General features: G+C 42.2%; 1 protein-coding gene across 1 annotated transcript in view; it reads right to left on the bottom strand.

Moving 5' to 3' along the window:
- Positions 1-14584, bottom strand: part of acvr2ba (activin A receptor type 2Ba) — a 32256-nt gene extending 17672 nt beyond the window's left edge. The window contains exon 1 of the mRNA XM_088071822.1: positions 13048-14584. Coding sequence (XP_087927948.1) covers positions 13048-13099 — 52 coding nt within the window. The 5' untranslated portion in view covers positions 13100-14584. The remainder of the gene's footprint in view (positions 1-13047) is intronic.
- Positions 14585-15000: the final 416 nt, after the last annotated feature.

Raw genomic sequence — 15000 nt, 5'->3', positions numbered from 1 at the left:
GAAGGTCAGGGGTCACACACACACACACACACTTTGGCCTGCCAGATGCCCGTGTGAGTGAGTGTGTGTGTGTGTGTGTGTGTGTGTGTGTGTGTGTGTGTGAATATGTTACAGAGATCACAGGGCTGTGCATGAGACGCAGGACCATGGGAACGTCTCACACACACATATCATTAAATGGCTCAGTGATATTCACATGCAAGAGGTCATGATCTCACACACACACACACACACATACACGGAGTTCTGGGCCGACACCAGTGTTTAACCCCTCAGTGCCCGCTTTGATATCACACACTCACATCGCTCTGCACACAAAATGCATTTTTCAAAATCAAGCTTTAAAAATATCAAACATTAACATGATTTTCTACTTTCATTGAGTTAATTTTTATCCGACATCAGTCCTAATCATAAATATTATATATTCATTCAATGTTCAGAATTTTAACCCTTCAAATGCCAGGTTTTTGTCATGATGCCGCTATGTTTTTAGATGAATAATACAAATGATACTGAGTCTCCTCCTCCTCAGTGTGTGAGTGTAGCTGCTGACAGTCTGGGATATGTCAGTGTGTGAGTGTAGCTGCTGACAGTCTGGGATATGTCAGTGTGTGAGTGTAGCTGCTGACAGTCTGGGATATGTCAGTGTGTGAGTGTAGCTGCTGACAGTCTGGGATATGTCAGTGTGTGAGTGTAGCTGCTGACAGTCTGGGATATGTCAGTGATCAGCAGCTACATTGACTGTGACAGGTCACCTAGTGGAAATAGCATGTATTTCCTCCATATGCCAAATATGGTCAAAATGACCTCATCAGGTGGAAAATAGTCAAAATGACAAATTCAGAGTCAAAAGCCCAGAATGACACCCAGAAATAATACAAGTCCTGTTTTTCTGCTCTGATGGCTGTGGGATCAAAAATGTCAGTTTGAATGGGTTTCAATGGAGCATTTTTGGACCTGAACAGTCTGAATGTAACTATTTAGTTTCCACAGTGTATTTTAGACTTATTGTAGGAGCTGAGCTGCAAATATCAAGACAGAAATCTTGGAAATGTCTCAAAATCTTAAAAATGTACGAAAAATCAGAGAAACGTCCTAATATGTAAGAAACTTTGCAGAATCGTAGAAAAGTTCTACAATCCTAAAAATGTTCTAAAATCCAAGAAACATCCTAAAGTACGAGAAATGTCCTAAAGTTCCAGAAATGTCCCAAAATTCTGTTAATGTCCTAAAATCCTAGACACATGTTCGGGGCCGCTGTGACTGGCCCCTGGCCCCCCGTCATTGTGCAGGATCTCTGCTCTAAACTCTGGAGCTTTGAGTCATGTTTTGGATGCAGTACTTGTACTTGTAGTGGAGTATTTTTACAGTGTGGTAATAGTACTTTTGCTGAAGTAAAGGATGTGAATAATTCTTCCTCCGCTGCTGGACAGGAAGTGATGTCACGAGGAGCTTGGCTCGGTGTCGGTCAGCGGCGTGATTTTTGTTTTTGTCAAAGTTTGGATAAAGTTGAGCAGAAACTTGCTCAGATTTATTCTCCGCTGTCTGAATTCTGCCGTGACCGCCGGCCCTTCACACTCTCCTCCTCTCTGCCAAGGCCTGGCGCCCGTCCAGCTGGATCCCAAAACGGGCTTCCCCTCCCCAAACACACACACACACACACACACACACACACACACACAGCCTCTATTTATAGCCTCGACGCTGCTGAACCGCTTGAAGTGAAAATGATAAGAGGAGGAGAAAGAACCAGAGCTCGTCTTTAACCACATCTCACTCACACACTCACACACACACTCACACACTCACACACACTCACACACACTCACACACTCACACACACACTCACACACTCACACACACACACACTCACACACTCACACACACACACACACACTCACACACACACACACACTCACACACTCACACACACACACACACACACACACACACACACACACACACACACACACACTCACACACACTCACACACTCACACACACACACACACACACACACACACTCACACACTCACACACTCACACACACACACACACACACACACACACACACACACACACACACACACACTCACACACTCACACACACTCACACACTCACACACACACTCACACACACTCACACACACACACACTCACACACTCACACACACACACACTCACACACACACTCACACACTCACACACACTCACACACACACACACACACACACACACACACACACACACACACACACACACTCAGACACACACACACACACACACACACACACACACACACACACACACACACACTCACACACACACACACACACACACACACACACACACACACTCACACACACTCAGACACACACACACACTCACACACACACACACACACACACACACACAGCTGTGAGTGCCATCCATCACTGTGTGCTCGGCCTGACGGCGCTCGGCGCTGCAGACAATAGAGCTGACCTCTCAGACGGCCTCACGGCTGCAGAGACGGGACAAAAAGACAGAATCTCGCTCCGCAGCTCCGCCCGTCCGTCCGTCCTCACTTTCACTTCAGTCTCACCTGATCCGAAACCACGAAACCACAAAACCAAAGGAAAGCTTCACCGAATTATCTTAACCAGCTTTGTATCAAAACAACGCGAGCAGAAAAAGACGAAGTTTCGCCGATTCTCAGAGCTCAAACTACAGACGCACTAACCCACCAACCAGCACGCCACCACGGACACGAGTGAAGGACATCAGAGACAGAGACATAACGGAATCCTAGAAATGTCCTTAAATCAAAGAAACACCCCAAAATGCATAAATGTCCTGAAATCCTAGAAATGTCTGAAAATCCTGAAAACGTCCTAAAATACTAAAAAATGTCCTCAATCTGAAAAAGGTCCTAATATGCAAGAAACGACCTCAAATCCTAGAAAAGTCCTACAATCCTAAAAAGTGTCCTAAAGAGAAACGTCATTAATCTTGGAAACATCCTGAAATGATAAAAGCAGAGAGCGTGGGGAATAACGGCCTGTTTTGAACTCGTTTCTTTGGACCAAAGCGCAGCTGCTGATCGGTTAAAAGTGTGTTTTCTGTGTGTGTGAGATTTTGTTTCTGTGGAGTTGGAATGAAGCGAGTTTGATGACGAGTTTACGAGAGAAAGTCGAGTTCGGCTCAGCTGTGAAAACTTCACTGGTTTGAGACGTCCGTCCGAGTCCACGCACGGGACACGTTCAGACGCCGTCCCGCCTCAAAAGGACGCTTCGCTGCAAATACTGTTTGAAAAACATTTTTTACTTTTCTTCCCTCTGCATCCCTCCCTCCTGACCTCCTCCGGCTCACGTCCTCGCACCTTCTCGTCGTATATTTATGCTTTTTGCAGATTCCTTCTTAAACCAGCAGCCATCTGTCAGCTGGTTCCCATGGGAACCGCGGACACGTTCGGCACAGATGCTGGTCGTACTGGAATCTGAGTGACGGTCGGCATCTGCGCGTCTGTGTCCTCAGCGTCCGAGGCTTCAGCCCCAAATGTTTTTTAAAGAGCCCTGAAACTAAATGCGTGTATGTGTTTACATCTTTAAATAAAAAGAAAAACTCAACAAAAATGTATGAAGAAAACATTTTTTTTGTTGAAAAATTAAAGATTACAAAAGAAAAAAATCACCGAAATGTTTCAAGAAAAACGTTTTAAAGAAAAAAAAATTAATAAATAGAAAAAAATTGGCAAAAATATGTTAAGAAAACAAGCCTTACAAACGTGGGGGTCTGCGGCTTTGGACGATGTTTTATTATAAAGTCAATAAAACTTGCAAAAGGAAAAAATTCACCAATAATATTTATATTTTTAAATCAACATTTGCAAAAAAAACAATCATCAAAAAAATTTCTAGAAAAAAAAACAAAAATACAAAATAGTTTTTTAATCACATAAAAAAATAAAAGAAAAAGAAAAAGGCAAATCTGGGGATGTAGAAGGCATGTTTTCTTTAAAAGTCAGCATTAAATAATGCAAAATCATTTTAAGTTTTATGCCCCGCCACTAAAAACAGAAATGAAAATATGTGTCTTCACAGTGTTTCAAGAATTGTTTGACACGTCTCCCTTTTTTTGCACCAACACTCGTTTGATTCCTCCACTTTTAACTAAAACACAGATTATTTTTAAACTCTGGTCAAAAAATATATTTTATTACTATAAACTATAATATAATTACTGAAGAATTAACCTCAAAATTCAGAATTACAGTTCGAAAAACCTTTTTCACAGATAAGAAGCCAGCATCAGTGTGTGTGTGTGTGTGTGTGTGTGTGTGTGTGTGTGTGTGTGTGTGTGTGTGTGTGTGTGTGTGTTTTGTTATTGTTGTCCAGACAACATCTGCCCCCGTCACTGAGACCAGACAGGGGAGAGAGAGAGAGAGAGAGACACAGACACACACACACACACACACAAAGTCCCAGAGCGGGCCCCCGGCCCCGGACAAATGGCAGCAGGGAGAGTCATTCCTCTGGTCCTCGAGGGACAGACCAAACAAATGGGGGGGCTGTCTGGGCCCCTGGGAGCCGCCCCCCCTCCCCCCATCTGTCTTTAACCCCCCAAAAACAGCGCAGAGCCACTCTGCCTTTTACTGCTGTTACTCTGCACCACTGATACTCAACCTGTGGCCCACCGGCCAAATCTGGCCCCTGAAAGGGCCCCTGGTGGCCCCCCAAACATTTTCTAATTGACAGTAAAAATAAAGAGATTGACACTGAATAGTTTTTGTCCTTTTAGTGTCCATCAGGTGTCAGAGACATAAAACAGCACTGTGATCTCTGTTAACTGCTGACCTCCAAGAAAACCCAGCGAGGCTGTTTTTACTGCAGCTATCCAGCTGTTAACCCTTTGGAACCTGAGCAAACTGGCTTGAATATGCAAACACGCGGAGAAGGCAAGAAAATAATATTTTTTAAAAAAAATCCAAAAATTAGTACAAAGTTGGTTTTAAAAGAAACCTAAAAAAGTAAGAAAAAAAGGAAAATAATAAAGTATAAAAACACACAAGAAAAAGAACTTTTAAAAAGTGCCTGAGCATGATCAAAATGGTTAAAAAGAGTAAAAACAAAAAAAAAGTAAATTGATAGATATGGTAAATTAAATATGCTAGATTTTCCACTTTTTTTTCTCCTGAGAACATTTTTTTTAATTCTCTAAACGAATTAATTTCTTGCATTTTGTGGAACATTTCGCATCGAGCTGCTCCTTTCCTTTTCTTCGCGTTTCTGATAGAAGTGGCACCACTTTGCTGACGGTTCAAAGGTCTCAAATCTTGTGAAAGTCGTCTGAAAGCAGCACAAGAAAAGTGACGTCGCTCCGGGTGTCAAAGGGTTAATATCACATTATTACTGCTGATAAAATGACGTTTCAGTGCTGCGACTGCTGCTGCCAGAATAAACACCACATCACCAGCTCTCTGCTAATGACTGCATGTGTTTCACCGTGTGTGTGTGTGTGTTATGGTGATGGTCCCGGCCATAAAATTTGTTTTATATGTCGTAGCAGACTGCTCGCGGCTCAGCGGCCTAATGTATGAAAAGTCTCAAACTGCACTAAAACCATCCAACAATTCAAAATACACAAAATATATTTTTAATCACCAGTAATCTTTCATCACTGATGCTCATCTGCTTTAGACAAAAAGGGCACAAACCAGATTAAACAGTGTCAAAAATGTTTTTTAACCACAAACAATTTCAGAAAGAATCATTCAGTTTGATCAGCAATGATCGTATGTTTACAAAAACAATCATTTGATTTCCAAACATAAGTAATTACTGAACAAACTACTATGAAGGGCAGAGTACACACTGTTCTCTCATGGTGCTCCCCTGGACCTCCCTCACCCCTCTCCCCCGCCTCCCTTTACGAGCCTGCGTCTCCCCGCTCTGCTCGTAAAGCTGCGCTGACAGCTCGCCTCTTCCTGCTGCAGGTATGTGCTGCTGCAGCGCGGACCACATACCACAAAGTCCTGAAACTGCCGGGGATCCGACACGCGTCCCTGAGGAACTCCTTAAAAATAAAGAGAGTTCATGATCCCGAGGAGAAGGAAGGAGCCTTTAGGGCAGCAGCCCCAGACATGTTTCTAGGATTTTAGGATATTTCAAGAATTTTATGATGAGGATTTCTGGATGTTTCTCAGAGTTTAGGACAATTCTGAAACTTTAGTACGTTTCTCAGATTTTAGGACATTTCTAAGATTTCCGTCTTTTCTAGGACTTTCTGACATTTTTAGGATTTTTGGACATTTGTTGGATTTTAGGACATTTCTAAGACTTCAGGACGTGAGTGTCTCAGCTGTGTCCTCTGTCGGGGGTGTGGGGGATCCTCCTCTGGCTCTTTTTTTGATCAACAAGCTCTATTTTGATGCTGTTTTATGCACTCGGACACCTTATGGAGACTAAAAGGACAAAACTATCCACAGTGTCTTACTTTTATTTTCAATTAGAAAATGATTGGGGGGCCACCGGGGGCCCTATCAGGGGCCAGATTTGGCCGTATCACCGCTGTGCACCAACATGTAAGCATTCAGAAACATTCTCGGCAGATTAACAGTAACCCGTTGACCTTCCCATGTGTTTGATTTAAACGCCGTGGAGACGCGACGCGGGCCTGAACACATTCTGCTGAGTCGGCGTGGAAGCAGACGTGCCGTTTGATTGGCCGCTGGTTCTGACTCGGAGCATCTGGTGCAAAAGCTCAAACTGAGGTTTGACTCGACAAAGAGCACTTTTCCTCCACAGCAGGAGCGCCGAGCCCTGACTGACTGCCTCATTTATATTCTCATCGAGTCCCTCCTGACGCCGGATTCCAACACGCTCACGCCTCCCGAAAAATCTTCAAACTGCTCAAGAAAACTGTGACGCTAAAACAAACTCCTCTCAGATAAAACCCGGTCTGCAGGAGAGCGCTGGCTGTGAGGAGAGCCAGGTTCAGTTCAGCCTGCAGCGTCCCAAACACAGTGTTATTCTGCAACATGTGACGGTCTGACGGCACAAAGAGACCTCCGCGGGGGGTCAGCTGAGCTCCAGCCGTTAATGTCACAGAGCGCCGAGTGTAAAGCAGCTCTGCAGCTCTGTGACTGCACACACACCACTTAAAGAAACACCAGCTGAAAATTAAGCGGCTTTATATATATATAAGGACTTCCCTACTTAAAATAAACCAAACTTTGCACACAGGTCCAGGTTCCATGACGTCAAACTTTTGTTCCTTCGCTGTGGTACAAATGAAGTCCACCACTCTGTTTTTATCAAAAACTATCAAACTCAGTCGACTCCAAACCTGCCGCAGGGCGTCTTCAGACTGTCCGACACAAAACGTCCACACAGATTTTTGATTCATCAAAAATCGATCCCACGGTCGCTAAAATGTTTGACTGTAAACATATACATCCTTGCTAAATAAATCTTCATGTTCATGAAAAATGACAAATGTTGCTGTCAAAGTGAATTTTTGGCAGCATTTTGAATTCTGTCCTCGTGTGAACTGTTGCAGTCTGTGGGAAAACTACATCTTTAAACATCAGTTTTTCACTTTTGGATCAAATCAATCTTTGCAAAAAACAAACGATCAGCATCTCTCTGCTGTCTGGATGAAATATGCAGATTCTCAGAGTTTAGTCTTAATGAGTGAAGTTTTGGCAGCAGTTTGAAATCTGCCTTTCCATGCACAGACAGCTGATATCCTGCCCCCTGCTGGCCGCTCAGTCCCAGTGTGAAGCCAGAGAAGTATGTTTAAGTTTATCATAACTATACATTTAATTGTTTCACAGAATATCTTTAATTTAAAAGCATTTTTTCAAATAATTTCCTTGTTGTTTTATTTGTATTTGACTAAAAAAAAATACTTTCCCACTATACTGTTGCATAATTCACGTGCTTTTGAAAGATCTGGTGAGGTGTCAGAGGTTCGTGTACGCTGCTGCTCTCAGGATTCTGCTGAGATACAACAAACCGCGTGTTAAAGAATAACGGCGATATCAGGCTGCAGAAACACACTGCACCTTACACATCAAAATTAAAAACCTGAGAAGCAACACAGACAGATCCACGTCACATCGCGTCTCTTCAACTTCCAGGACATTTCAAGGATTTTAAGATCTTTCCAGAATTTTAGGAAATTTCACAGATTTTAGATCATTTCTACGATTTTAGATACTTTCTAGGATTTTAGGACGTTTCTTGGATATAAGGACATCTTTCAGATTTTAAGGTGTTTCTAGAATTTTAGGACATTTCTCAGATTTTAGGACGTTTCTCAGATTTTAGATACTTTCTATGATTTTTTGATTGTTTCTCAGATTTTAGGACGTTTTCTGCTGCAGCTGTGCTTCTCCATTTTCATGGAAACGCTCTCATTTTGTTTTCTGGCCTGCAGGATGTTCACGCTCTCTCAGGGCCTGACAGTCTCATGATCACATACATCGCCATCATGTTATTCTTGAGTCCCAGTGGACGTTTGCACTAATGACGTCTCCTCACAGAGTTTTTGAGATATTGTGTTCACGAGAATGAGACGGACAGACAACCCGAAAACATAACGTCTCCAGTTGTCTTTTTCACTTCAGGGGTCCATCCTGACGAGCACCTGAACGTTTGAATCAAACCCGTCCGATAACTGCGCAGACGCCATGCTGCTGTGATGATCTGCTGCTTTCATCTTCAGCCGTTTCTCTCTGAAACCTTCTGCTGACGTTTGTGTTTTACAGGCTGCTGATGCAGGTGAAGAAATCAAACGCTGCTCCAGCTCCACGCCACGTCGGCCCTGGTTTCTAACCGGAGCGCCGTTTCTCCCTCTGAGTCTGCTCCTAACCCCCCACCACCCCCCCCCCACCCCCTCCCTTGACCCCAGTCATCAATCTTTGCGAGCTGTGAGGAGAAAAAAACAGACGCTGGCCCTTTAAATCCTGCCCCGAGCTGCAGCAGCCCATCCCCCATCATGCACCCCCGCTGGTGTCCAGGGCCTGCCGGGAGTCGCAGCACCGAGAGGGCACTGATACACCACTCCACCACACACCAATACACCACAACAACAACAACAACTATAACAACAACAACAGCAGCAACAACAACAACAACTATAATAACAACAACAAAAACAAAAACAACAACAGCAACAACAACTATGATAACAACTATAATAACAACAACAACTACAACAACAGAAGCAACAACAACAACTATAATAACAACAACTACAATAACAGCAGCAACAACAACAACTATAATAACAACTACAACAACAGAAGCAACAACAACTATAATAACAACAACTACAACAACAGAAGCAACAACAACTACAACAACAGAAGCAACAACAACAACTATAATAACAACAACTACAACAACAGAAGCAACAACAACAACTATAATAACAACAACTACAATAACAGCAGCAACAACAACAACTATAATAACAACAACTACAACAACAGAAGCAACAACAACAACTATAATAACAACTACAACAACAAAAACAACAACAGCAACAACAACAACTATAATAACAACAACTACAATAACAGCAGCAACAACAACAACTATAATAACAACAACTACAACAACAGAAGCAACAACAACTATAATAACTACAACAACAAAAACAACAACAGCAACAACAACAACTATGATAACAACAACTACAACAACAACTATAATAACAACAACTACAACAACAGAAGCAACAACAACTATAATAACAACAACTACAACAACAAAAACAACAGCAGCAGCAACAACAATTATGATAACAACAACTACAACAACAGAAGCAACAACAACAACAACTATAATAACAACTACAACAAAAACAACAGCAACAACAACAACTATGATAACAACAACTACAACAACAACTATAACAACAACAACTACAACAACAGAAGCAACAACAACTATAATAACAACTACAACAACAAAAACAACAGCAGCAGCAACAACAACAACTACAACAACAAAAACAACACCAGCAACAACAACAACTATAATAACAACAACTACAACAACAGAAGCAACAACAACTATAATAACAACTACAATAACAGCAGCAACAACTATAATAACAACAACTACAACAACAGAAACAACAACAACTACTATAATAACAACAACTACAACAACAAAAACAACAACAACAACAACTACTACAACAACAACTACAACAACAACAACAACTACAACAACAGCAGCAACAACAACTATAATAACAACTATAACAACTATGATAAAAACTATAATATCAACAACTACAACAACAACAACAACAACAACAACAACAAAAGCAGCAATAACAACATTGACGTATTCAAAATGTTTCTGAGACATGGTGTTCGTTCAGAATGAGCCAGACGAAGCTCCGAAAACATCACACAAACGTGATCAGAAACAAAAACACAAACATAAAAAAACACAAACAAACATAATGGGGAGACTGGTCTGGTGCAAACTGGGGCCTTTTTCCCAAATCAGAGCCGCTTCCAGTTATTTCTGGCTGCAGATTGTTGCTTTAGTTCTCATTTTACAGACAAATCAGCAGGCGGGTTTCCAAAAACCCTCAACCTCACAAACTGAAATATAAAACACGTCTAACGGAAACATGTGAGTTAAAAAAAAATCCTGTTTAACGCAAAAAAAATGTTGGGTTTTTTTTGCTCGATGAGGTTTTATCCAAATTTCAAATATATTGCTTAGGTTTTGAGTAAATCTGTGATGGAAACCTGCCAACTGTGAACATCACAAAAATGTTTAGGTTCTTTCTGTCTTTTCTTGTTTGGCGAAACTCCTGATTTAGTTTATGTCTGTGTCCACTTTTAAAGGTTTTTTTTATTATTTATGATGTTCTGTGTAGAATGTCAGTGTATTTGTGCTCTCACGTATGTCTGGTTGACATATTTTGTAAATATTTTTGTAAAATAAAGCTGTGCAAAAAAAAAAAAACCTACAACTCCCAGGATGCATTTCACTCACAAACGTCCAATCAGGGCCAAATATCACCGCTGATCATGTGATCGTGCGGCTGCAGTTTCAGCATCATTACAGTGATGTCCTCACCCAGGATTTGTTTACTGATATGGATCAGGTGATCACTGGATTTTAAAATTTCTGACAGTCCTTGAACACATCATGTGTTATTATGCAGGTTTGTGAAATAAAATTCCAAACTTTTCCAAAACTTTCAGGTTTCTTGATGACTGTATGGACGCTGCATGTACAGTTTATCATCAGACTGCTGTGGTGCAGTTTCTCGTGTGTGTGTGTGTGTGTGTGTGTGTGTGTGTGTGTGAGCCCTAAAGAGCTGCAGCAGCAGGTTTGTACAGTCGGAACAAAGAGAATATTTATCAGCTGCTGAGGAGAAAAAGGTTTGCTGCTGCTCACAGCTGCACCTCCTGATCAATAACACACACACACACACACACACACACACACACACACACACACACCTTGCATCTGTTACTACAGAAGAATAATTTAAACACTAAAACTGTTGGAGGCCAATCAGCTGAAATATTGTTGAAAATATAACATGAAATAAAAACCATCGGGTCAGAATAATTCCACATATTAAATAAATAAAGTAGTATTATAATATTATTTGAGTATAAACACTGTGGAGCATCAGAGAGTTAATAACAACCAAAATGCTCTTATTAATACTCACTGTAGTAATATCAAATACCACAGAAATATAGAGTATAAAAACTCAAACTCACTGCAGGAAAATTATCAACCTGTAATGAAAACTGAAATCTGTAATGTATACAGATTTTTAAACGAAATTGCCAAAATGTTTTTGCAAAAATCCTTTTTTTCTTTAAAAATCTAAATGTTTTAAAGGGAAATAAAATCATGTGTTTTTTAACAGATTTTGCCACAAAAGTTAAAGAAAACAAATCACCAAATATTTTAAAAGTTTTTAAATCACCAAAAATGTTGAGAAAAAATGCTGTTTTTTTCTTTTAAAAATAAAAAAAGAAAGTTCTCCAATATTGTTTCAGAGAAAGATTAACCGATTGTTTACAGAAAAAAAAATCACCAAACGTGTTTCAACAAAAATGCATTTTTTCTTTAAAAAAAACCCACCAAAATAATGTAAACAAAACTAAATGTACCAACATATTTTCTTCAAAACTCTGCAGAGACAAAGAGCTGATGAGTCTCCGTGCTGGTTTCACAGTTCACGATCTTTAAAATGTCCCTAAAACACACACACACACACACACACACACACATACACACTTGCAGCCTGCACACATCACGTGCGCGTTTATGTAGTATTTTTCCAGCACGCACGCGCACACGCCTCCTCTCCTCCACTACTACGAGGCCACATGACCGGGCTGCACGAGCTCCATTCATCCGCCCGTAGTAAATCGCGCGAGGACGGTACCGAGGAGCGCGTGCAGACGAGAAGGAGGAAAAATGGAAAACGACAAATGTGTCCGGTGATTTCCGAGGCTCGAGCTCTCTGTTAGCGCGCTGCTGATCGATTATTGATCCGCCTGCATGCCTGAGCAGACAATGGAGCAGCCTGCAACCACACACACACACACACAGACTCACACGCGCGCGCTGCAGCCAAACACGGTGAATGCAAATGCAGGCTGGACTCAAGTGACTCCTGCAGAGCGACGATCCAAAACCAGCCGCGTGTCCTCACATGTTCTCCCTGTGTTCACACTCTTACCCGCACACACACACGCGCGCGCGCAAACACACGCACTGTAGGCGCATTTGGGTGCAAAATGAGGACACGGAGAGAGACAGAGCGAGCCAGACAATAAACCCACATGATGCTGCAGACGCTGAAATGTTCCTGCAGAAAATCATGAAACCCCGCGAGCTGCTACACACACACACACACACACACACACACACACACACACACACACACACACACAATGTGCAGGAGTAGGTGTTTGCAGCGGGTGAGGAGCAGCCTCGCCGCGCGGCGGGCTGCGGTGATGCGGAGCGCAGAGCCGCGCACACTCGCGCCGGCCGCTTACCTGCACACAAAGTTCCCAGCACGAGTGCACAAGTCAGCCACGAGAGCCACATATTCCCTCTAGTCGGAGGCGGCCGCCGCTGCGCCGCCGGGTTCAGTCCTGCTGGCCTCCGCGTCCTCCTCCAACATTTAAAAGACGAGTCCAAGAGGCGCTGCGTAAAACCAGCGCGACCCGCAGCCAGGCCCGGGCCCCGGGACAGCGCGCTGCTCCGGGGGGCTTTGTGTGTGTAGTGTGTAGTGTGTGTGTGTGTGTGTGTGTGTGTGTATAGTGTGTTATAATCCAGCCAGCTTCCTCCCCTTCCTCCTCCAAGTCGCAGCAGACCCGCACGGCTCTCCGGAGAAGTTCCCAGCGGATCAGGAGCCGTGCGGGGCGGACACCGCGGCGCCTCAGCCCGGCTCACAGTGACGAAGAGGCCGCTGGAGGTGTGCAGCCAGCCCGCAGAGCAGCTCTCCTGCTCCCCGCTCTCTCCTGTCTGTCTCCCCCTGTCTGTCTCCTCCTCTCCGTGTCTCCTCCTCTCCGTGTCTCCTCCTCTCTCTGCTCGGGGCTGCTGGGGACAAGCAGGCAGGACGGTGTGTCAGCGCGCGCACACCGGACCCACATCACCGGCTTCCGATTTCAAAATAAAACGGCAGTCCCAGTGGACACACAGGGGACACACAGGGACCCGGATCTGAGGAGGCTACAGGAGACCGTCAGATCTGTTCGGTGCAAAATGTCCCACAGACATGGACACACAATGAGAAATTGCAGACACACAATGAGACACTGTGGATACATAATAAGATAATGTAGATATAAGATGAGACACCATGGACACATGATGAGACATTGTGGACACATAATGAGACATTGTGGATATATTATGACACAAAACTGAACAAAAAACAAAAATGTTTTTGTGTGTGTTTTGTGTTTCTGCTTTCATGTTTTTGTGTCTCTTAGTGTTTTTTGGGGTTGTTTTTGTATTTTGTGTACTTTTTGTGCGTTTTTGTTGCCGTTTCGAGTCTCTCTGTGGTCGTTCTGTCGTGTTGCATGTTTCTTTTTTCATTTTGTTTGTTTTGTGGACTTTTTTGGTTCTTTGTTGTTTTTTTTTTGGTCGCTTTGCGTAGTTTTGTTGTTATTTTGTGTTTGTTTTCATTCGATGTTTTTGTGTCTTTTCGTGGTCGCTTTGTGTGTTCTTTTGTACTTTTTGTGTGTTTTTTGTGGTTGTTTTGTGTGTCTTTGTTCTTTCCTGTAGTTTCATTGTCATTTTTTTGAGTTTTGTGGTCGTTTAGCGTCTTTGAGTCTCTTTCAAGTTGTTTTTATTACTTTTGTTTTCGTTCTGTCTCTTTGTGGTGATGATGAAGATGATGATGGTGATGAAGATGATGATGAAGATGAAGATGAAGATGATGATGAAGATGAAGATGAAGATGATGATGGCAGTCAGCCAAGGAAGAATCAACACCGGAGGCTTTTATTTTGATAATCTTGACCGGAAGTTGTGTCTCGTGTTGAGACGAGCTTGACCGAGTTTGAAGCACCCGAGCTGAACCGAGTCCAAAATGGCTCCTAAAGAGACAGACAGACAGAGACAGAGACAGAGACAGAGAGAGACAGACAGAAAGACATTTCATTCATTTCATTTTAAGGATGTTTTTAAAAAATGTAAAAACATTTTTTATTTTATCTGTTTTTATTTTTTTTATTTAAGGACATTTCTAAGATTTTAGGACATTTTTAAAATTTTAGGACATCTCAATGATTTTAGGACATTTACAAGATTTTGGACATTTCTAAGATTCTAAGACATATTTCAGATTTTAGGATATTTTTAAAATTTTAGGACATTTCTAATATTGCAAGATGTTTCTAACATTTTAGGACATTTTGGGAATTTTAGGATCTTTTTAAGATTAGAGGACGTTGCTGGGATTTTAGGGTGTTTTTAGGATTTTCTGTCATTTTTTTAGG

This window comes from Plectropomus leopardus, chromosome 21, assembly GCF_026936395.1.
Source record: "Plectropomus leopardus strain MGB_pleo_1.0 chromosome 21, ASM2693639v1, whole genome shotgun sequence".
Classification (NCBI taxonomy): domain Eukaryota; kingdom Metazoa; phylum Chordata; class Actinopteri; order Perciformes; family Serranidae; genus Plectropomus; species Plectropomus leopardus.
The sequence above is the reverse complement of the archived record's forward strand: the minus strand, read 5'-3'. Positions and strand labels throughout refer to the sequence as shown.